The following is a 24398-nucleotide window of genomic DNA, read 5'->3' as shown; positions in this document are numbered from 1 at the left end:
ATTGTAAGGTGGGTAGATGATTTCTGATACAAAGCATCACACACTGCTAAGTAGATTCCATGTGCATAACACAATTGGTGCTCACATTCAATTAATTTTCCCATTTTTTTCATCACAGCTGCACCATCAGTTACACAAGCCACCACGTGTTTTTCCAAAGAAATATGAAATTTGGCTAACTTTTTTTGACCACATTAACAGCAACTTCAGTAGATAGAGAACCAGAAATCCTTACCATTCCTAAATTCCAAAATTATCCTTCCCCTATGTGTACATTAATATTCATATATCGGCGATTGTTTAGAGAGGAGTACTCGTCTAATGATATACTAAACCTTTTTCCTGGAGTTATTTTCTCCACAATTTTAGAAATCAAACTTTCTTTTATCTGTCTGTATTGTGAATGAACCAGATCTATGACACGAGTTGGATTTGTTGGCAAAGTATACTCTTTCTCTGTCAAAGATTGCTTAATATATTCACTTTTTGCAATAGAATTAATAGCTATGTTACCGCTAAAGCTCGAAATCCGTTAATGTGTACATTACCTAGCTAATCTGCAGATTAACTAGGGTGATCCGTTAAAGCTGCGAAAATTGTTCAATTTCTCAAATTACCTAGGTAATTTGCAGAGTATCTAGGTAATCTGCACATTAACGGCTTCCGTATCGTTAAAGTTCAAAAGTTTGTTTCTTTCACTTCCTTTCCCNGTGATATTACGACTTCAATATTTGTGGCGGACAGACGTAAAGTCGAATAAAATGACTTAAACTTGATTTTTATTTTTTTATATACTTTTTTAACAAGCGACGTATAATCGGGAACGACGTAACTCGAAACGACGTAAGTCGAGGTATGCCTGTATAAGAGTTTTTTTTATTGTTGTTTTTGGATACCGCCACAATTTTTTCTCCGTCTTATAAGAAACGTAATTATAGGAACCTGTCTTATAGGGGTTATCTACTGTATATATATAAAAATGGACATGTGTGTCTCTATATTTCACTTTCCAGCCAAAACTATCCATCACACATGAATGGTGTTTGTATGTGGTAGTAGCCCCGAGTCTCCATTCATGCACTATGGTGGTTGTGTCTCGATAGCTATAAGGGTGCGGGAGATATGGGGGCTTAAAGTGGTTGACTTCGAAGATTTTCTATTTCAATTTTAAAAATGTTCGAACTGTTTTAAATTCGAATTTAAATTCAAATTAGTTCAATTATAGAACGATTGTAAACGTTCCAGAAAATTGATCAAATTGAAAATAGTTCGTTTGACTGGACGTAAAAATTCTCTAATTAGTCTGGAAACGGCGGGACCTAATTCTTGCATTCTGTGAAAACTGGTAAGATTGGCTATAATGTAATTATCTTAATCTTCACTATCATTACTTTTTGCCCAGCGAAGCAGGTCCTTGCAGCTAGATTCTAGATTATTTAGAAAAACAGTCTTTTATATATAAAAAAAAACTATATTATGTACAAATAAAAACCCAGAGAAGCAGGTCCTTGCAGCTAGTAAATATATAAATGCTTGAGTATATCTTTTTGGTATTAATACAGTAGGACTTAGTATATCCACAATGTACTTTTTAACACAAGTTGAATGATTAACAACTGGGCTATTAAGATCTAAAGCAAACAATAATATAAAGACTATTATTTAGTTACAAGACATTAAGATGCTAATTCAGGAACCATAAATTTATTTGAAATTGAATACTGTCCATATTAATGATAGCTTTATAGTTAAGTTCTGAATAATTTGATATGAGAGAGAGGCATTGGCATTAGATGCCATATCTTATTATATTTAACAATTATAATTAAATTAATAATAGTTTTATAGGAATTTTTATCCTATGCATCATGATTTATATCAATATTTAAAGAAAAATTAAATATACAGTTAATAAAATTTATTAACATCGTCACAGTTCAGATTAATATGCAGTAAGTAACTGATTAAATATCAGACATTTGAAATGCTTAAAGGTCAATGACCCTAAAATCTAGACTTTGTCTGTTCTTTGTTTTTACACAAATTAATGATACATCTCAATATTTATAAACAATTTGTTATGATATAACTTGTAATATTTATTTTACCAATTATAAACAGTTCAAGCTCTTTTAACATGGTTTTTATAGACCAGGTGCAGTTTGTAAAGAAAATCATTGTTGTCTGGTATCTATCAATACAGCGGAACCCTGATTAATGAACGTAATCCGTTCCACAAGTCCGTTCGTTAACCGAAGCAATTTTTCCCATAGAAATTAATGGAAATACAATTAATCTGTTCTAGCCGTCAGTATTTTTGTAATTTTATTTGTAAAATGATTTTTCTTTGATTCTTTTCAAAAAAACGGGAGGAACTTTTGCATCAACCCAATATAATTTAATATCCACATGTTAAAAGTGAAAGCACTATTGTTAAGTCAGACCAAAGTTCAGGGAGAAGTAAGGAAAAAAACTGTAGTTGTCAAAACAAACGTGATGCGAAAACAAATGATGTAATGGATCAGGTGGAATGTGTGCGGGGAAGATGAAACTCTGACAGAAGCGGTCATAAACAGTCGATCTAAGTTAAATTTTCGGAAAGGGGGAACGATTTGACGGGTATAAAAACATCGCTTACGATTGTTAAAGTTCTAAAATGATAGATAGCAGAAACAATAGGCTAAATTATGAGTGAAAGGCTTATAGGTTTATCAAAAATCTCCGATCAGAGTCAATGAACAAGTGTCAAATCGCCTCGGAACAAACCTTTCTCATGACCTGATCTGGTTTCGGTTTTCACCTGGAGACAAAGAAGAAAACAGTCGGGAAGCGAGGAATGGGATGCAGGACTAATTGTAAGGTGAGATTCAAGGAAGAAATACTATAAAAACCCCATATCTCAAGGTCAAAACGCAGTTTTTCTAAAAATTCTATGGCGATTAATCTATGTCGTCTTCATCTGGATTAAGCCTGAAGTCGTGCCCGCTAAAATTTGTGTTGTGTCTCACAGATTGCTCCAGTCGTTGCAGCTCTGTCACCTATCATCACTTCTGTAACCAAGCGAACCCATCTCGTCTGCTCTGGGGCTACAACTGATCAGCTTGCACTATCATAGGACCAGCAATACGCCACTCCTCAGTGCCAGGAGAAAATACTGTAGATAAGCCATTTTCAACCACGTCAAATATGTAAGCATCTTCCTGTTCTAATAAATGATTTTTACTGTAAAATACTTGTCATCTTTGTCTCCTCCGCCACCACCAACATATGAATGGACCCTAGACCATCACTGACACACGATTAACTGATTCCCCCTAAAAGTCGGCAAGCTTACAAATTTGACACAAAAAGCCATTAAGTTCGTTAACTGATTTGGTCGTTAACTGGGGTTCTACTGTACTTTACTCTGAAGAAGAGTCAGCTTACTTTCTCTTAGAATGTATTTGAAGTAAACATCAAAAGTTAACAAGTATTGTTTGTAATAGTTGCTAATTTGTTATTGAATTTACTAATGTGCATTTTAAAAATTTAAAGACAATTATCAAAGAGATCATTTTAAAATAGGAATTTTTGCATGCTGTCTTATAATGATAGTAAATGTGAAATTTATATAACTCAAAGTGTATCCATATATCTATCATTATGCTAGTCAGAAAAATAATTTGACTAAACTGGAGAAGTACCAAACAAAAGTAGTACACCTTGTATACTCCAGAAATATATTTAATCAATCAAAAATGTTTTTGACCTACTTCCATAGGCCTTCTTCAGTTGGAACATCAAACTTAAATGAGAAAAGAACAAAAAGAATATTTGAAAAATGATAACCCAATGAAAATAATTTTAAAAAAATGGGAAGAACATCCTAAATTAGTTGAACATTTGTACAATTCAAATACAAGGGATATAAAAAAATAAAAACATGTTATAGTCAAAACCTAAAACATAAATACAAGCAAACATACATAGTACAAAAATAAAATAGTCAACCTCGGGTTACGAATGCCCCTTTTTGTGAACAAAGTTTTAAATGCCATATTTGTTCTGGTTGCAATATGATAACTCGGTTTCTGAGCAAACTACTCGGCAGAGCCCGCTACCGATGGTCAACTTACTATACTTCCTTTACTGATGGGTCCAAAAGACCACAGAGAGTGGGGGCAGCCATGGTGATCTTAGACATCCATAACAGGGTAGTCTACCAGGCCTACTTCAAATTGGATTCATTTTGTACAGTAAATCGGGCTGAAAGCTTAGCCATTCTTAAAGCCCTGCAACATGTCCACAATAATATAAAGGACAGAACACAGCAGCAAATTACTATATTCAGCAATAGCAAGGTGGCTTTAACCCAAATAAAATCTCTGAATGCTAATCTAAAAATAATCAAGGATATCGTCCACATGCTTAACAACCTAAAAGAACAAACAAATCAAAATCAAACTACAATTGATAAAAAGGCATTTAGAGGAAGCCGGCAATGATAGAGCCAACTTTCTTGCGAAAAAACCAGCCAGAACCTAACCAATTCTTCCTTCAAGCTTGTACCCCATAACTGGGTTAAAAGCCGACTACACTGCCAACAGGTGGCAGGTGAGGTGGAATACGAATACAACTGGCAGGAACATCTTTGAATTTTTTCCCGACATAAAAGTAAGAAACAGCATGGAACACTTTACACCGGACTTTAATATTACCCAATTCATTACTGATCACGGTAATTTTAAACAATATCTAAAAAGGTTCTTGAGCAAGGGAAATGGCATTTGTGATTGTGGAGTAGAAGAAGAAACACCATACCATGTATTGTTTAACTGCCCAAAACATAACAACCACCGTAAACTCCTAGTGCAGATGACGTAGTACACACAGGGACACCATTGGCCCTGTAGGTGTAAGGACTTTTTATGCAACACTGAAACTTTCTCAGCTTTTAAAGATTTCATAAATGGAACAGGGATCACGGTGCCAGTCTTTTCCTCTAGTCCAGCTTCAAGCCAACGACTATCTACCTCTATGGGAGCCCATAACTAATCTACACGTGCCCTCCTCGTGAAATGTGTTTGTATAATTTATTCTTTCTTGCGTCAACAGGGTTTTGACCCCTGGTTCTGTAAAAGGAGACCCCCGTGTAAGGAAATCCACCTCCTATTACCTGTAGCAAGTCAGCTATTAGGTCTACAGAGACTTCCAGGGCAGTGAAATCACTGTGTTTGCTGTTCTGTTGTCGCAATCTCTTCTCATTGTTTTCCGCCACGTTCAATTGTCAGGATAAAGTTTATACCTCGTGTATAAATTTTTTGTTTTTCTTAATGTTATATTCTTATTTACATTTATTACTATTTCTTTTAATGTATACACTCCAAGGTCGGAGAATATCCTATGTATTATTATTATTATTATTGTTGTGTTTAGTGGGTTATACTCGGTTCACACCAGTCGCTGTGTACTATGCCGGACCAGAGTCAAGGCATGGCAACAAAAATAAAACTAAAATTAAATAAGTGTGTCAGTCTCTGTATTCAGGAATTTCCTAACAATACGGCATGTATTCAATATATGGCCTTCTGTAGTGTTATGTATGTATTTCTATTCAATTGTAATGTTCCCAGGTATTTATGTAGTGTGTGTGGTATCACATCTGTAGAGGAGAGAACGACAGGTACAATAAGCACCCTATCCATCCTCCACAGATGCCTTATTTCCTGGGCGAGTTCTGTGTACTTGCTAATTTTTTCGGTGCATGTGTTTTGTACATTGTGAGTGTTTGGAATGGCTATGTCTATAATGTATGTGATTTTATTGTGTTTGTCAATGAGTGTGATGTCTGGTCTGTTGTGGTAAATTGTTTTATCTGTGATTATGACTCTGTCATAATACGTTTTGTGCATGTTGTTTTCCAATACTGTCTGTGAAATGTGTTTGTAGTATAGATGTCTAATAATTTGTGTTTCTTTGCAAGCTCTTGGTGATCACTGTCATACCATGCTTCAGCCAATGGTGCTTTGCATATCTTTAGTCGCATGATTTTCTCGCTGTTCATCTATGTATCTGTAATCTGTGGAACTGGCAGCATGGCATTACTTTGCAACAAACTGTTCTTTGACTTTGGTGATTTTTCTTGTGTTGTGCATTATTTCTTCTGTTTTTTTTTGTTTTTTTTTTATTTTATAAGCTATCATGGGATCTAAGAATGCTAGTGTAAGCATAAAGAAAATGAGTGAAAATAACAAGAGAGGTGAAGAAGATCATCATAAAGAACCATAAAAATGGTGTTTGCATCTTTGATGTGGCTTTGCAGTTTGACTTAGGAAAGTCGTCAATCTGTACTATTCTCAAGAACAAGGAAGCAATAAAGGATGCTAATGTTGCCAAAGGAGTCACTATGATTACAAAGCAAAGATTGCAGATGTTAGAAGTGGAAAAGTTGCTCGTGGTTTGATTCAATGAAAAGCAGTTGGCCAGCAACAGTATTTTGGAGACTATCATTTGTGAGTAAGCAAGGTTTTTGCACCAAAATTTTCTCAAGAAAACACCAGGTTCAAGTTTTGAGACTGATGTGTTTAAGGCTAGTCAAGGCTGGTTTAGAAAGTGTAAGAAGTGAAACAGCATACACAGCTTGATTTGGCATGGAAAGGCTTCAAGTGTGAACAAAAAATATGCAGAAAAGTTTGTGAAAGAATTTGGTGTAAGTGCTGATGGTTTTATCCCCCAGCAAGTGTTTAATTGTGATGAAACTGACTGTTTTGAAAAAAATGCCAAACAGTACATAACTCAGGAGGAAAAGGTTTTTCCTGGACACAAGCAATGTTCCCTCTAGGCTGTGCAGGTGAGCATGCACACCGATTTGAATTGTTGTTTACTTATTTCGCACTCTGTCGCCAACATGATTACCGCTACATATATTTTGATTAAATACATTAAATCATTGACAAAAGATAATATTTTGTATAAAAGTATGTTTTAAAATGAATTTCAATCTGTACTTTATAATTAATTATTTTAATTTTTATAGGAAAAAATAAGATTTTATATATATACTCAGAGAAGTATATGTTCCACTCATCTACAAAAAAATTATAGGGAACATTGCTGATGGCAATGAAGGCGGTCATCTCCAACTCTATGAAGGCCATCCTAACAGAGTCATGGTTTAAATGCTTTATTCGTGGATGTTTTTCTGTCAAGTGTGGAACTACCTGTTGAAAGATGTTTCTTTTCATCATTAGAAATTTTGGAAAGGGAAAAGGTTATGTTCTAATTATTTGTATACCAGCGCCTTTTCAAAGGTCCATCTCAACTGGAGGACGTTCATTTGCAATTATTAATCATTATAATTATTGCGTTCTGTTTACATCAATAGCATTTTTTTCTCGTAGCAGTTTCATATACGACTAGCACAACTAATCCGATCTTTGATCGGTTTTTAACAATGGACGATTTTTCTAGTTTCGTTTTACCAAATTACTATAATAAATGTTTAATTCCAACCCATTCTTGGAACTTCACACAAGTTTGTGGAACAATTTTTGCTATTGTTTGTCGTCCAACTCTAAAGGCAAATGACAAACTTCTATAAGCTTTTCCTGATGCTAAAAATCTGGAAATATACATGAAAAAATGAACCTTTTAAACCAATTAAAACAGATTAAGCTAGTCAGTCATCAGCTTATAATCACATATAATTTACTTTAAAGTTATTCCTAAGCGTTCTCTGGCTGAAATTGCTTCTCTGAAACGTGTATTTTATTTGCTTATATGATTTTCTACTCGTTGTAATAACACTTCAAAAAAGTCAGGTGTGATTCTTAAAAAACTGTCAACAAAATTTACATTACTAATAACGAAAACTTTTATGCATTTTAAGATTTTGCGATAATCTTGATTTACTATTTACTCATAATAATAATTCTGGTCTTGAAAACGAAGTTCACGCATAAGTGTATTATGATAACCGAAGGAATTTGTATTCCGCAACAAAGGACTCACCCAAAAACGATGCTTGCGTTGTTTTCGTTTTATTAGTGCAGAAACAACAAAAATTATCCAGCAAAAAGCTGAAACATCATATCAGCTTGTATCTGATCCATTTAAAGTATTTTATGAACTCTGATAGTTATGAACAGTGAAGCTACGATGCTTTCGTTTTCACCAATTCGCGCAAGAAAAAGTATTTACTTTCGACACTTGGGGCAGCATCGTCGCCGTAAAAACTTCGCTAGCCGGACTTTAACCGCAATCCGGACGCAAACGCAAATAGACCACGTGATTAAACGTTTTTACGGCGAAGGTTTTTGCGCGGGTTTTTACACTAGTGGAGTCTTGGCTTAAGTAATAAAATATTCCCAAATAAAAGTAGTAGGGATGAATGGAGTAATTGTAAATATCCTTAGTTTTTGGACTTAGGACTTAACATGTTTGTGAGGCAGAGTATATTGGAGATGAAAAAAATGCATAATATTTGGCAGTTTTATTTCACCAAGCAAATGAAAAGTAGACTAACCATATTACCTTTCAATAGTATTCCTATGTGAGAGATATCTCCCATGCCTTTCCATTGAACTACACTGTAATTTGCAGAATGCAGTGCATATTTATAGTTTTTCATATTTCTATCTTGTAGTGCAANTTTATATATATATATATGCTCAGAAAATTTTTTTTCTCAATCTGTTCAGCAAAAATTTTTTCGCTCAAAGAAGTATATGTTCCACTTATCTGCAAAAAAAATTAGAGGGAACATTGGACACAAGCCAATGAAAGACAGGCTAACTCTTTTGCTTTGTGGCAATGATATTGGTGATTTTAAGGTGAAACCATTGCTTGTATATCATTTGGAGAACTCCGTGTGTTTAAGAGAAATAACGTTATGAAAAGATTGAGTGATTTTTTTTTAAGAATATTTTTAGGAAAATATATTTTAAAAAAAGAAATAGTCTAATTGTAAGAAATAATTTTAAAATAAATTTTAACTGTTAAGCAAAAAGGGTATAATTTGAGGTTATGGTGAAGAAAAGCAAGTAACTAACTTAGAGTATATGGACTCCTAAAAGAGTATATCTAGTCACAGTAATTAATTTATTTTTTAAACTATAGTAATATTGTATATGCTTCACTAGTTGGGTAAATATTTTCATCCTTCTATTCATAGTGTGTGCTCAACCAGATGTTCTCGTAAACAGTTCTGTATACATCTGGAATGCAAGAACTCAAAATAATTTACAAGATTTTCTGAATTATCTATAAAGTTTTCTGTTAATATAAAATAAATTTATGTTTATTGAATTGCACTACAATATAATGTTATAATACTCTGTGATTTTTATACACTTTTTTAAATTAAGATTATTCATGAAATTTATTTCTTCAACACTTTTAAAATATCTATATTCGAAAAACTGATAAAGTTCTAAATCTATGTTACTTTTGATTTAATAGTTTTGGATTATGTTAATTTTTTTATTGATGAAATATAAGTATTTCGAAAGAGTTTTAGAAAATTTCATAAATGACTTCTTGAGTAATGCAAAAAGTATTTTATAATTTATCAGACAAATTTAATAATATGAAATATAAAGAAGTTGACAAAAAATTTTACATTTAATGTTAAATACATACAAAATATTTATATAATAAATTAAACATTTTAAGAAAGGTTTCAAAATATTAAACTTATAAAAGAAATTAAATTTAGAACATGAAATTTTTAATCTTTTATATTTATTTAATTAGTTAATAGATTTCTCTATCAATATATCAGTGCAGTTTTCACTTTAATCCAATTTCCTCTTATTCTATGTGCAAAGAGTGTTTTTTCTACAGTGCAATAAATTGACTGATATAAACAAAACCCTGAGATTAAAATATCAGTTTAAACATCTTATATATACATTTTTTTTTCAATGATGATGTAAGAGAAGTTAATGTTACAAAATCATTTTCTTATTCATTTATAATTTATTGTAATATTTTTATAAGCTTAATTACAGTGTGCTGTATGTATGTTTGTGTATATACTGTATATGTTGGGTTGTTAGGAAAGTAGGAAAAATATTTTCTTATAATATATAAATATTTTATCAAATTATATAGATATGAATTATAGAGATAGAAAACACTTTTTCTAGTGAATGAATTCCTTCAAGTCTTGAATGAATTCATTTCAATTTTACAATAAAATGGTAAATAACTCACTAGTATACAAGTTTGCTGAAATAACAAAATGATTTAAACATAAGTCATAACATTTTAAGCACCAAAAGTCATGTGGCTAGCACTCTGGCACTTAAAATGTTATGGTTTGCACACAAAAAAATCCAGCAATTAAATTTAATAATATAATAATGTTTTCGATCAGCTTAACTGACCTTCATCAGGTATGTTTTTTTTTTGTCATCTATCTATCCATTTAATGCAAAATATATTGATATGGTCTGCACATAAATTCAACTTCAAAATACAGCCAGTTACAGTGCCACTATTGCCACAATATTTTTTTTGCAGCAGAAAATATTGCATTTAGAATTCATTTCTTTAATAAATATATTCAGAGAAAAATGACATTTACAACATTATGGTATTGTATGCTTCATAATGAAGATTGAGTCAAATTGGATGTAAGTGAGTAAAAGCTATTACAGTAATTTTATCATTAAGAATTATTAATTGAATTGCTTTTTTTTATAGAAATTAAAAGTTTGATAACAAATTAAATACCAAGTTATTGCATTATCAATGATCTTTAATTAATTAATAATAATAATCTGTTTAGCAGATAAATTATTATTAGTTTACATATAATAACAAGCCCAATTTAGAGAAAAAATTTCTGTTTTATTCTAATTGTTCTGAAATTTAATTTTGAATTTGCTCTGATGTACTGTACCACGTATGTATTCTATGCTATATTATTAAAAATTGTTAAATGGAAGATTTTAAGCTGAAGATGGCCAGATCTTGACCAAAAACATTTTTTTGTGGAAATAAAAATTAATGAACATAGACAAAATTTTCATTGTTATTTTAATCACTATTAGTTATTAATACTGTTAATAGTACTTCTAATTAAAAATTAATCATTGTAATTATTAATGATTAATCAATTTGAATATATAAAATAACTATTTTAATGTTTTTCAATTTTTATATTACATCTGTAATTGTAATATTTGTTTTAATACTTAAAAATATTGAATTTTTTCTAGCAATCTTCAAAATGAATTCATTATTATGCTATATATGCATAAAGGATTTAAATGTGTCTAATGAAACATTCCATGTGAACTGTGCAAACCTCTGTGTCCGACCCCTTCCAATTTCGTTCAAACTTCACATAGTTTAGTCTTGAACTAAAATCTACAAATAACTCCCAGACACTTTGCATACTTATTCCAGCAAGTACATTTATTGAAAAAGTAAATGTTTTGATTACTTTTAGGGATTTTTTTCAGGTTATCATTCATTCTACAAATCAAATGCATTAATTGAAATTCTAAAAAGAACATTCTATACATAATATGACAGTGTTCAAATTTAAACATAATATCTGTACAAAACTTCCAATATTACTACAGTAAATAGGCTAGAAGAATTATATGTTGTAACATTAGTTAATAAATAGATTGTGGAAATGATTTACACAAATATGCTAAAGTTTGCCTACAGTAGAAGGTTACAAATCATTGATTGCCACACTTGTGATAGGTTAATGCAGGGGTGGCCAACAGTTTTTCCCCCGGGCCGAATTGGAAAGAAAACTTTTTTCACTGGCAGAACCAGAGGCTGCCCTAGGAAGATTTTGAGGTGGTGTGAGATCTCATTGCAGTATCACCCCGTAGAGACTAAATTGTGCATAGAGATTACAGATACATTTTTCACATTATCATGCATTATCAATATTCTATGCTGAACTGAAGAGATTTGTAATGGAGGGTTAACTCTAAATGCGCAGTGAGTAGTTGGCCTAGTAGGCATCAGAATTTTTCATTGAGCCATTCGGACTTGAGTAGCTAATATTGAAGGAAGGCCGTATGTTGGTCATGCCTGGGTTAATGCATTCTTTGCTATTAACTCTCGAGTGTTGCTTTATAAATTTTGATGACTTCTATTATTCTAAGCTTGTATATTGAATATATCAAAGATTCTTTGATATATTCAAAGGTAATGAATGACTTTAGAAAGAGCTTAGAATTCTCACAACACAAGGACACACTCAATCCTGAACTCTGCCATATTTTATTTATTTCTAATCTGTTATTTATGTTAATTTTGTTTTCTGTATTTATAATTTTGATGTGTTTTTTTTTTTTATTATCTTTATATTTTTGATATCCATCTTGTGTCTTGTAGTATTGCAGAGTTTACATAATTGTATTTGCATATATGTGTTTTTAAAATAATATATACTTTTAAAGTTTTTGTAATATATTTTATGTTTATTGGTGTATTTGATTGGAAATATACTATTTTATCTATGTTGGGTTTGTTATACTTTTTTAATAATTAGATTATCCTGTTTTCATTATAGCAATGTTTAAAAAAATTTTTTTCTTTCTTTCTTTTTTCTACTTTAAATCATGTGTTTTTATTTATTCTATTCAATTGGTGCTAAATGGATTGTTTACCTATGATATTGCTGTCAAATACTATGAATCCATTGTGAACACAATTCTATATAAAATAATGCCTGTAATGTTTATTACTTCTTTGTCAATTTTGATCATTACTAGTTTGCTAATTTATGACTATGACAAAATAAGCAATTACCCACAAACCAGCAATTAATTTGTTTTAACTAATTGTAAAACAAACATTTTCATCTGCATTATATTGTATGCAAGATATGTGGATGATGTCTTGACTATTTGGAGAGAAAAACTGAACTTGTCTGTGTTCATCAAGGCTTTCAACGATAATGCTCTCGTTGCTGGCAGAACAACAAAACTGCACCAGCGTACACTTTCTGGACATATACATTGCATTACAACATGGCCAGTTGAGAACAAAGGTGTTCCATAAGACCTCAAATGCTCCACTCTTCATCCCATACAAAATCACATGATTCTTTTAATTATAAGATCTCCACTTTTAAGGCCCTTGTAAGAAGGGCTTACATTCATTGTTTGAAGGCGAAGGATAGAAAAATGGAACTGGAGTACATTTTAAGCATAGCTAGGCAATGTGGATACCCTGCACACCTTATTAATGCTCTTGTTGCATGCCAGGAACAACCAGTGGAAACATTACTATTGAGAGACGAGTCCTTTCTATCTGTTACTTACAATAAGGTCCTTACAAACATCTACAAAGAAATATCCCACTTTACAAGTAACAGGATCACTTACAGGAAATCTCCGACAGTTTTCTCTAGTACAGCAATACCCCAAACTTACGCGATAGGTGGGACCGAGCGATAACTGCGTAACTCGAATTTGTGTAAGTCGGGTAAAATTACGCAATTTGTGTAAAATCCAAGTCAGATGCGTGTAAGCTAATAAATGTGCTCGTTAATCTTATCTCGTCTTTTGATTCGTTCACAGCTACAAGAAATCACCACATAAAGTCTCTCAAGGCTCCATAGATATAACAAACACAGAAAAAAATAACACAAAATAAGTTGTAGCTATGTGTCAATTCCACGCGACACGTCTGAGCATGTAAGCTGAACAATAGTGTGGGGGGAGTGAGTAATCAAGGGTTGTTTGGTGCTCAAACAAAAGACGAATCGATGAGATTTGAAAATCGCATAAGTTGAGGTATTACTGTATTAGAAATGATGAAGACCAATTGGACTGAAATTATATCTCGGAGATCTATACTATCCCTATTAATGATCATAGAGTGAACCATCCTGGTGAATATATTGGTGTTACCACATGTGGTCTAAAAATGAGGATCACAGAGCATAAATACACCATTCAAAAAGGTCTAGCCACTACAGCAATGGCTGCTTTTGCCATTGATAATGATGTTCGTGTTCACTTTGACAATGCCCAATTACTGCAACATTGCGAGAACCCTGCCACCCTGAAATATCTCGAACAACTGGAGATATTTAAAGCATTTAAGAGGGAAATAGCAACTAATTTTAAAGACATGGACTCATTAGCAGCTGCCTGGAGTATATTTAATATTTTATAGAATTATGATTGATGTAAATAATAAAATTCCAGATTTGTATTTTCAGTTGATGATTGTTGTAAAATTTGAAAATGTATAAAATTGTAGTACTTGCTACCTGTAGATTGCAGAGCTCGACAAGGGGTGAATTGCACCCAAAATGCACGGTTGTAATTATATTGCATTTTATCCGATGTATATCTTTGATCTGTAATTGGCAGATGATGCTATCAACTTGAATAAAAATTTCCTTGAATAAAAAAGCTATTCTATAGTCATCTTTAGACTGAAAAAAAGGACTGTTCCTCATTGTGTTTAAAATCAGTTTACACACAATAAATACTTCCCAGCATTCAAAAACAGAAGAATAAGAAGTCTGCTACAAAATTAGATCTTGAAAAAATTAATTTTGCAATTTTTAAATTGAACAATGTTTAGATGAATGAAATTTTTGTTTGTGCTACAACTTTTTTAAATTTTGATATGTGGTGATTACTATTGGAAGATCAGTGATAAAAATTCACAAATTGTATAATGTTTATAAGTTGAAGTATGAAATATATTTGTACTTCTGAACTTTGATCACTACACTTACATTTAGGCCTATCATGTTTTAGTTGCTTAAGATACTGTAAGTTAGAAACAATTATTACTTGTTACTTTAAACCATTAGATGTAATATTTCACAATCTATTTTGAATTGTGGTTCAGCAAGAAATGGTAAAATAAGTTAAAGGGTATTTTGTAGATTTAATATTTAATAACATTTAACATACACTAATTTTAATATGCGAAATTAGCGTTTTACAGGTTAAAAGTAATTTTAAATATTAAATCTATTAAAATATTTATTTTTATAGATCATGGACAAGAATAATTTTTCATTTTTGCCACTTTCATCAAAAGAAGATTGTTTAGAAGATGTTGAAAGAAAAATTTGTAATGCAATAAATGTAAGAAGGAAATTAGATGTATTAAAAAATGTGAATGATGAAAATTTTAATCAGGTAAAATTATTTTTAATAATTTTCTGAATATAACTTAGTGGATAAATCACATTTTCATCAAAATGTTAAACACTTCACAAAATTATTATATTTAAAACAATATTTATTGAATTATAAAGTTTTTATTTAAGTAAAAAACGAAATTATGTTTTTGATAAAGCTTATTTGAATGTCTAAATTCATAACAAATAATCTAATGCTATATTTAATAGTTAGTTTACTTAATTATTGAGAGCATGAAGAATGTGCTTCAATGGAATGCAGTTTAAATTTGAGACTTTTGAAATTTATTCTATGGTTACAGTGTATCTGATACAGCAAACTAATTAAATAATACAAAATTCAAGTGAATTGTGAATGTTTTTTAGAGATAATGAGATCTAGGGCAATATTGTTTTAATGCATGGAGACAAGCAGTTAACACATACATTGCAGAACATTGCCTGTTATTTAAAAGTTTTAACTGATGAACCCCAGTTAGGTTAGACAAAAGTTCTTTCATATGGTGTTTTTAATTAAAAATATCTACTATGTTAATGTTCTTCTTTTTCTATTAACTCCAGACAAAATAATCAAACAATAATATAATCATATTTATGTATTTATTTATTTTACTAGTATTCAGTAATTTTGCAAAATTCAGAAAATAATCTACATAGTAATTTAAAATGTAGAGTTTTTGCAAAAATGTATCAGATTTATTTTTCACTCAGAATTTTCTTGCATCTATATACTGTTATATACATACTGCATATTGGAGTTATTTATGAATAAAGATTTTGAAGTAAATTGTTTTTTTAAAATTGATTGTTATGGTCTTTGTGCTAAATCATTATTCTAATCATAAATTATTAATTTATGATTATTATAATGTTTTGATTCATTTTTCAGTGTAACATCTCTAATATGGAATTAGTATCTTAAGATATTTATTAGTAATACGTGAGTAGTGCTTTAAACATGTTAGATTTTGCACTAAACTAAATTTTCATAAAACTTCACTTTGTTTTTTTCTCTACAAAGAAAAAAATTGTGAGTTTTATATCTTAATGTTAATTATTTATTAGGAAAGTAATTATTTGCCTGTAAGGTATTACTATTAAAATGCAGTAGATAAATAAACAAATAATTTTAGTTGTAAATTTAATAAAAACAAATAGGATTTTAATTGCATGTCTGGCTTAAGATTACAATTTTTAGCCAAACTTGCATAGACATAGTACATTTCTTATGCTATATGTATTTGATTTATCATTGGTAGGTGAAATGTTATCTTAAGATAATGTTTCTCAATGAGCTTTATAGTGAATGAGAGCAAACTTGTTTATTCAAAAGCAGTCTGAAATAGACCAGGAGTAGTGTTGTTAAGGGAAAGTTATACTAAGATGTAGATAGTAATCATCAAAAATATTTGCTGAACTCAATAAATTATTAGCAGTTTGATGAAATAATAAATAAATAAATTTTGAAGGAAAGCTGAAATTAAAGAAGAGGGAGGAAATTTTTCTAACAATAAATAGCTCTTTGATAAGTTATAATTTTGAGTTATCTAGTACAAGAAATTTTTTGTTAGATATTTGAATAAACTAAATGTAGATTACTATAGCTATTCTAGATGAAATTAAATGCATTTCGGTCTGAAATTTGTTGTAGGAAATAACTGATAATACTTTTAACCTTTAAAACTTGTTTATTGTGTTTCAGATAGAAAGATAAAGAAATACAACTTTTAAAAATAGAGAGAATGAATTCAATCTGATTTAGATGAGAAAGAACAAGACTAGCTGTTAAATTTTCCGTACAAATTTCACACAACTTCTAAGTGTAAACTCATTTATTTAATATTTTTTTATTCAAGTAAACATGCCTGTTATCTCAGCTTTTCCCATGGATTTTGAATATTGAAATTTTAATTTGTTTTTGTGTTTTTCATCAGGTTTAATGAAAACTGATAGTGCAATTATTTTTCTTCCTAGTCCTAGCTTTCTTATCAATCAGGTATTATTGTCATTGCTTTCAGATTTTAGCCTTTAAGACTGTCACTGTGTTTTGTTTTTACAAATTAATCTTCATATTTAGTAGTTTATTTAAACATGTTTATAAAAGTGTTATTAACTTTTTTCAATTGTAGGTAAGTAATCATTTGTAAAAATGACGAACAAAATATACTGGTATCTCAGTACTCGATTAAGAAATGTAACCCACTAGAACAAATTTTTGATTAACAACATATTTTTATTTTGTCATGCATAAAAAATTTTTATGGTGAAGATTTAAAAAATGAAGCCGTTGCCGATATTTCTGATCAAGAGCAACAAAAAAGCTCAGAACAAAACAACGATACTTTGTAAAAAGAAAGCACCCTTGTTTGACTAAAATTAATATTAACAGTACGTTTAATTGTGCTTGTTGTTTACATATTTCTCTTAATAACGAAAAAGAATAGTATACTTTTGTTAACTTTCAGAATATAACCCTATATTTTGTATTAGTCCTTTATTTAGTATAGCATGGATTCCCATAACTCAACACTTTTTCTAAATGTAAATACCTTGTTATACAAGAGATACTTGTAATTGTTTTGTTTGAAGCTTTTTGTTCATTCCTGATCATATTATAGTTTTGCATTAATTTCATATTACTATGAAATATCATTTAAATACACTAATTAATGTTATATTCATATTTGAATAATATTCATTGCATATTTGGGGAAATTTTTTTTACTACTACAGTTTGTAATTCAGAAAATAATTTACATATTGTTAACTATATTGTATATAAGTATGTAAAAGCTTGTTTCATAAATTAAAATTTTTTTAATAGGTAGAAGAAAGCATCTGTGGAAACTTTAATAAACTGAGAAAGCTTCTAAATGAAAGAGAAGATATACTACTTAAAAAATTAAAAAAGTATTTGCATCAAAATCATGCTATGATTAAAAAGGAAGAGGATAAAATCAATGACAAATTGAAATTTTTGTATAATTGTCAGAAAGGTTTAGAAAATAATGAAATAATTTCTATGGAATATGATACATTCTGTGAAGAGTAAGTTGAAAAATAAAAATGTGATAATTCTTTTTAATTTACTAAAAGCTTAAGTTATCATTCTAAAATTGTTTTATACATAAGATGGAAAAAAAAATTTGTTTTTTATAAATGCTAGTGAAATTATTGTTGTTTACCTATGGTTATTTCCAAGTATCTAAAAACTAATTCTTAGTCTGTAGAATAAGATATGCTCTAAAAATGAAAATTGATTTTTTTCTGACTTAAGATACTTTTTTATAGATTGCATCACATATATACTGTAGATAAAACATTAATATAAAATACTACTAGAAAAAATTACAAATAGACTAAGCAGATTATTCAATATATTGATATAATCTTACACAATCTGCAATCAAGAATTGTTGGTTATATGTAATATTTCCAAGATAGTGACATACATATCAGAAGTTTGTTAAACTGGTACTTACAAGGCCAGGATGGTGCCAGATTACCAGATATTTTTCTAGAATTCAATAAGTTTCATGTGATGTGAATATAAGGCAAGTATTAGCCATAGGAAAGTGCCAGTGAAATTGTTTGATTCAACACAGTGTGCTGTAATAAAATGAGTTTTTTTTTCTCAATCACATTGCTTTTCATCTCACAATCAACCTTCCAATATGTAGCCCCATGCATGGCTGCATCTTCCACCTTTGTCTCAATTTCTGTCTGTAGTCTTTATGTATTACATGACTGAAAAATTCTGATTTGTAGAAAACTAGCTTGTTATGCTGTTATTGGATATTTCTGGATTATCGGTTACTTTTTAAAGAATGTTAGATAATGACATTTTGTGTTATCAGGTGCTGAATTAACAAACTTCTATTATTTATAATGTAATAGTAATAGTTGCTAGTGATCAAAGCATATTCCTCATCTACAGTTTATCTTAGTTATATTCTCATTCAAAAGTAAGAGAGTTCATTCATTAGTACTTCTCCTAGTCCATAGTAAATAGGTGTAACATTAGTTGCATGAGATAACCCTATATTTTTCATTTTTTATATAGTAACCCAGCATAAGTTTATCTGTTTCTTAAAAGTATTATCATTATAAACGTAAAGTAAAAGTGCTCAACTGTCACAAATATACAGCTTCTTAACTATTAAATGAGTTGTTTTATATAAATATTTATTTTATTTCAGTTTTATTTTTTTTTTTTTTAAATTATTTCTTAAAGTTGAAATTTAAGACACCAAACCTTTTAATATCTAGCATAAAATGCACACAAGGTAAAGTATAAAAAATAGTTTAGAGTTTTATACATACAGTCCATTTCAAAATTATAAACACACCCAACTTTTTTCAATAACAAAAACATTAACAATTGTAATGTTTTATTTATTATACTGTATTAGTATGTTGTTTACAACATCAATTTAAACATTTTCTGAAAGTTTTAGAGCAACCTGACAATTACAAGAAAAATTATCACAGATTTTCAATTTTTGATTGTTTCAAAAGTATAAACACATGTACACAAAAAAAAACGATTTGTGATGTTTCAATATTTTGTAGTCCACCATTTGATTTAATTAGTTCAAATACTCTATCAGGCATACATTTTACTAGTTTTTGAAGTTGTTGTTGTTTAATATTTTCCCAACAATCCATGATAGCTAATTTCAGTTCATTTACAGTATTGTATTGTCTGTTTTGGTCATAAACAAGATGACTTGTAATGCCCCAAACATTCTCTATCAGATTCATATCAGGACTCCGTGATGGCCAATCGATTACATTAATTTTTTTTCAGCAAACCAATTTTTAGTTTACTTTGATGTATGAATGGCAGCATTATCCTGTTGGAATTGCCAGTTTTATCCCCCAATAAGTGATCCGAAAGTTATTAAATTTTGATACAACAGTTCTTGATACTTTTCTGAATTCAATCTACCTTCTATAAATACAATATCAGTTTTACCTCCCCATCCAAATCCTGTCTACACCATCACAGATCCTCCACCTTGCTGTCTGTGCAATCTGACTTCTTCATTCTTCTTCAAATCGTGTCAGTAGTGACTATAACTGTCAGGTCCATCCAAATTCCACTTTTTTTCATCTGAAAAGACTATTTGTTTCCACACCCCTTTCCATGTCATCTTGTCTTTGGCCCACTTTAATCTAGCTGTTTTGTGCAATTGTGTTAATTTTGGTTTGGCAGCCATTTTTGTAAATTTGGCATTTTTATGATTATGCATACATCTCCATACAGTTGCTGGTGAAACTGCAATTGGCAATGTTAATACTGCTTCTCTGACAGACAACTTGTTGACCATCAGTAGCTGAAAAACCTTTCTTTTGTTTCTAGGGGTAAGGAGTTTAGGCCTTTCACATCGCTTATTTCTGCCATAATATTCATCCTAAGTTAACACATTTCTCACAGCACACGTGGATCGATTTATAGCTGCCAAAGTTTGTCTTAGAGATTGTCCTGGTCCTTTTTGTTGGTAAATTTAATATATTTCTAACTCTGTTGGTGTTTTTCCATGAGGCATTGGTTTAAATCACAAAAACCATTTAAAATTGGCACCATGTTTTTAATAATAGTTATCACCAGAGGGAAGTATCACTCAATTAAACCAATAATTAAAAAAAAATTATTATACTAGTTTTATGCACCTGTGTTTATACTTTTAAAACACTCAAAAATTGAAAATCTGTGATCATTTTTTCTGTAATTGTCAGGTTGCTCTAAAACTTTCAGAAAATGTTTAAATTGATGTTGTAAACAACATACTAATATAATAAATACATTACTATAGTTAATGTTGTTGTTGTTGAAAAATGTTGGGTGTGTTTATAATTTTGAAACAGACTGTATTACTTATAATTCAGGTTCTAGAATTTTGAAGTTTTTTGAAACTTAATGATGGGTAATTAAATTAACTGAAGAAATTTGTTTCAGAGTACATTTTATGCTAGATAGTAAAGGTTTCCTAAGTTGTAATCATTCAGTTATTGCTTATATCAATTTAAGTTGAAAAATATATTTTAGTTTTTATTGTATTTTTCATAATATTTATATTTAGGTTTTTGTACATTTCTACCATGAGTAAATAATAATACTGTTTTAAATTTAATAATGTAATATTCTGTTTGTACATTGCTAACTTTACAGAAATTATTTTTCATTGGGGAAGTGTGCATTTCTATAGAAAGTTTGTTTATATTAAAAGTTTTCTTAGAACAATATATTAAATTTTAATGATTAAATAAATAACCATTAAATTTACAATAATTTTTTTATTTATGTAGTTCAAGAAAATAAGTTATTTCTGATGCTTTGGCCTAACTTAAATTTAATTGGCAAGTTTTGTTTTTTTCTTATATCACATTGTTTAACGTACAAAAAAAATTTTATTTCACTTGGTTGCTTATGTCAGTTTTAAATTAATTCATTTTCATATTCTGAAGATATTATTCTGTTTGTACATTGGCTGTTCTATGTGAATCATTAAAATTTAAGATTGTTCCAAGAAAAATTTGAATGCTGTTATCAGGGATGCACAACCTTTTTTGAAGAAGGGCCAAATTAGGATTAAGTTTATTGACTGGGGGCCGAACCTTCAAGTGATTAATGCGATGNAGCAGTGAAAGAGAAAAAAGTTGCATATATGGGCCGACTGAAAGGCAGCATGAATGAGGAAGAAGTTTGAAAGCCTGTTGAGTGATAGTGGAGGTAGCAAGAATGGAAAGAAGTTGTAAAGATAAATGAAAGTAGCAATCAATGTGGTCCTATTCAACAGAGTGAGGTTAGGAATGCAATAAAAAGGACGTGAAATGGCAAATTTCCTGGTATGGATGGTGTGACTAGAAATGTTAAAATACAAAAAAATGGATGTTCCAACTCTGCAACCCATGTTGGGATAAAAGCATGGTGCCATGAGATTGGAGAAATGCCACAGTTGTTCCAATATACAAGGGAAAAAGTGAAGGACAGACTGAAAGAACTTCTACAGTCAAAGCTTGCAAAGTATACCCAGATAAGTGTTTGTACAAAAGTTGATTGACAGAGAACACCTTGGAAGAGGCACCTGTGGCAAATCACCACAAAATTCTGATAATGTCTTGTGTAAGACATTGTACATAAGTGATGCAGTGGTGTTCTTCAGTATTCTCCATTCATACCATTTGATATGTAGATGGTGATCTACATATCAAATGGTATTTACTGTGTTTATTCATTTTATTGTTTTTCAGCTTTGAATCAGGTGATAATGTATCTGTGGTGTGCTTGATCCTATTCTCCTTGTTATATAATTTTTGCATACTTCTTAATCTATTTTTTAAAATGTATTTGAAAGACTTGTTTGTATTTTGAATATTTATTACATATACAAAGGTCTGTCCCAAAAGTAAGTGTACTGATTTTTTTATTTAATGACAGTAAAGCTTAACATATTATTAATTTGTATTTTCATGTTGCTAGATATCTTAGCAGCATATATACATCTGATTCAAGTTGATTGGTTAAGTCAAATGTGCACAATCTCTGTTTGTGTAAGATAGTGTTTTAACACATCACTACATTTGAAATGGAGAAAAATCTCAAAAACGTTACGCTATCGTGCAAAACTCAAGAAAGTTGCAACCGAGACATTTGCAGATTTAATCAAAGCTTACGAAGATGCCACTTTATCGAGAAACGCAGCGTTTAGACAGCATAAAGATCCAGCGTAAAGATGACGCTTATCATTTTTTTCGACAGCCGCGGAATAGCGCACGTAGAATTTTTACCCTCAGAACATTTAGTTAATCGATCCTTCTACAAAGACGTCTCGGAACAACTTCGAAAACGGTCAAGCAAGTCCAAGGGGGCATTGCAGAAGATCGGATGCCACGCCGCACTCGCGGCACTATCGATTCAAGCGTTTTTGGCCAAGAAAAAATCTCCACGCTCTCGCAACATACTTAGAACCGCAGACGCCGGCATCCTATCCAGAAAGAGGCAGGCAAGGAGCAAACGCCGCCGCGAAAGAGAATAAAACCAAAGCGACGACATTCGAAGGCGGAGGAGACCAAAGGGCGGCGCCACGGAGCGAACGGGCGGACCGGTCCCGGCATCCGAAAATGGGGAGTCGCGGGCGGCGAAGTGGCCAAAAGAGGGCGAAGTGGCCAAAAGAGGGCCATTTCGGAAAGCGAGACGAGTAGATCCGCCGGGGACGAAAAGACGTCGGACGAAAGCGGCAAAAGAAGTGCAAAAGCGAGGGAGGCACGTCCGGAGGGGAAGGGGCAGAGAAAGTCGACAAACGAACGGCAGCACTTCACCGTCGATTTCGGACGGCGAGCGGGAATACGTCGTCCGGCCGGAATGCAAAAAAAATCGCAGACATATAACTTTCCGTACCTGATCTCGAGAACGGGTACGAATTTTACACGCATCGCACCGCAAGACATATTTATAAAACAATTTAAATCCCGCTCGCCACACGTCACACTCGTAATTGGTCGATTTTAGTTGGAGTAGCTGACGATACGGTATAATTAAAAAATACACAATATTCACCCAGCATTTTGGTATCGTATCTTAAACGACTCGTATCGAAACAAAGTGTAATAAGAGATTTGCGACGTATAATTGATAACTTTTTACTTATTACAAGAAACAAACTACAGTGGAACCTCGGTATACGTCTGCTTTAGAATACGTCCAATTCGGAATACATCCTGTTTGGACGAAACAAATTTTGCTCGGTATACGACTTTTGTTCGGTATACGACTTAATTCAATTATACGCGCAATCTATCAAGAAGTAGCACTATCGGTGTACTACACTAGACTAGACGTTCGCGGTGCTACGGTTTATAACTTTGTTAAATTTCTTCTGATTTTAACTTGTAAGTAACATTTTATTATTTTTATCAATCATGAATTGCAAAAGGGCAACAGAAAAATAAAAAAAATGACTAGAATCACAACGGAACTGAAAAAAGAGATTGTTGAGAAATGTGAAGGTGGCACGCGTGTTCGAGATTTAACTGTTGCATTACGTATTCTGAGAATGACAATATCGACAATCGTGAAAAATAAAGACATTATTAAATTTGCTAACGTTGCGAAAGGGGTTAAATCAATTTCTAAACAGAGATCGAAGACATTAGACCATGTTGAGAAATTGCTTTTGCTTTGGATAACTGAAAAACAGTGTGCTGGCGACAGCGTATCGGAAGAAATTATTTGCGAGAAAGTTAAAAGGATACATGCTGATCTCAT

At 31.1% G+C, this 24398-nt stretch overlaps 1 protein-coding gene across 4 annotated transcripts in view; it reads left to right on the top strand.

Moving 5' to 3' along the window:
- LOC111622851 overlaps positions 1-24398 on the top strand; it is a 49337-nt gene that overhangs the window by 4498 nt on the left and 20441 nt on the right. Inside the window, exons 2-4 of one of the 4 annotated variants that reach the window (XM_023365279.1) lie at positions 10504-10620; positions 14979-15125; positions 17952-18175. In XM_023365279.1, the coding sequence (XP_023221047.1) occupies positions 14982-15125; positions 17952-18175 (368 nt within the window). In that variant the 5' untranslated portion in view covers positions 10504-10620; positions 14979-14981. Of the gene's footprint in view, positions 1-10503; positions 10621-14759; positions 14856-14978; positions 15126-17951; positions 18176-24398 lie in introns of those variants that run through there. The other 3 variants (XM_023365277.1, XM_023365282.1, XM_023365278.1) reach the window with 3 other exon arrangements.

This window comes from Centruroides sculpturatus, unplaced genomic scaffold, assembly GCF_000671375.1.
Source record: "Centruroides sculpturatus isolate CEXI.00-Female unplaced genomic scaffold, Cexi_2.0 scaffold226, whole genome shotgun sequence".
Lineage (NCBI taxonomy): Eukaryota > Metazoa > Arthropoda > Arachnida > Scorpiones > Buthidae > Centruroides > Centruroides sculpturatus.
This window is presented reverse-complemented; position numbering and strand designations above follow the sequence as displayed.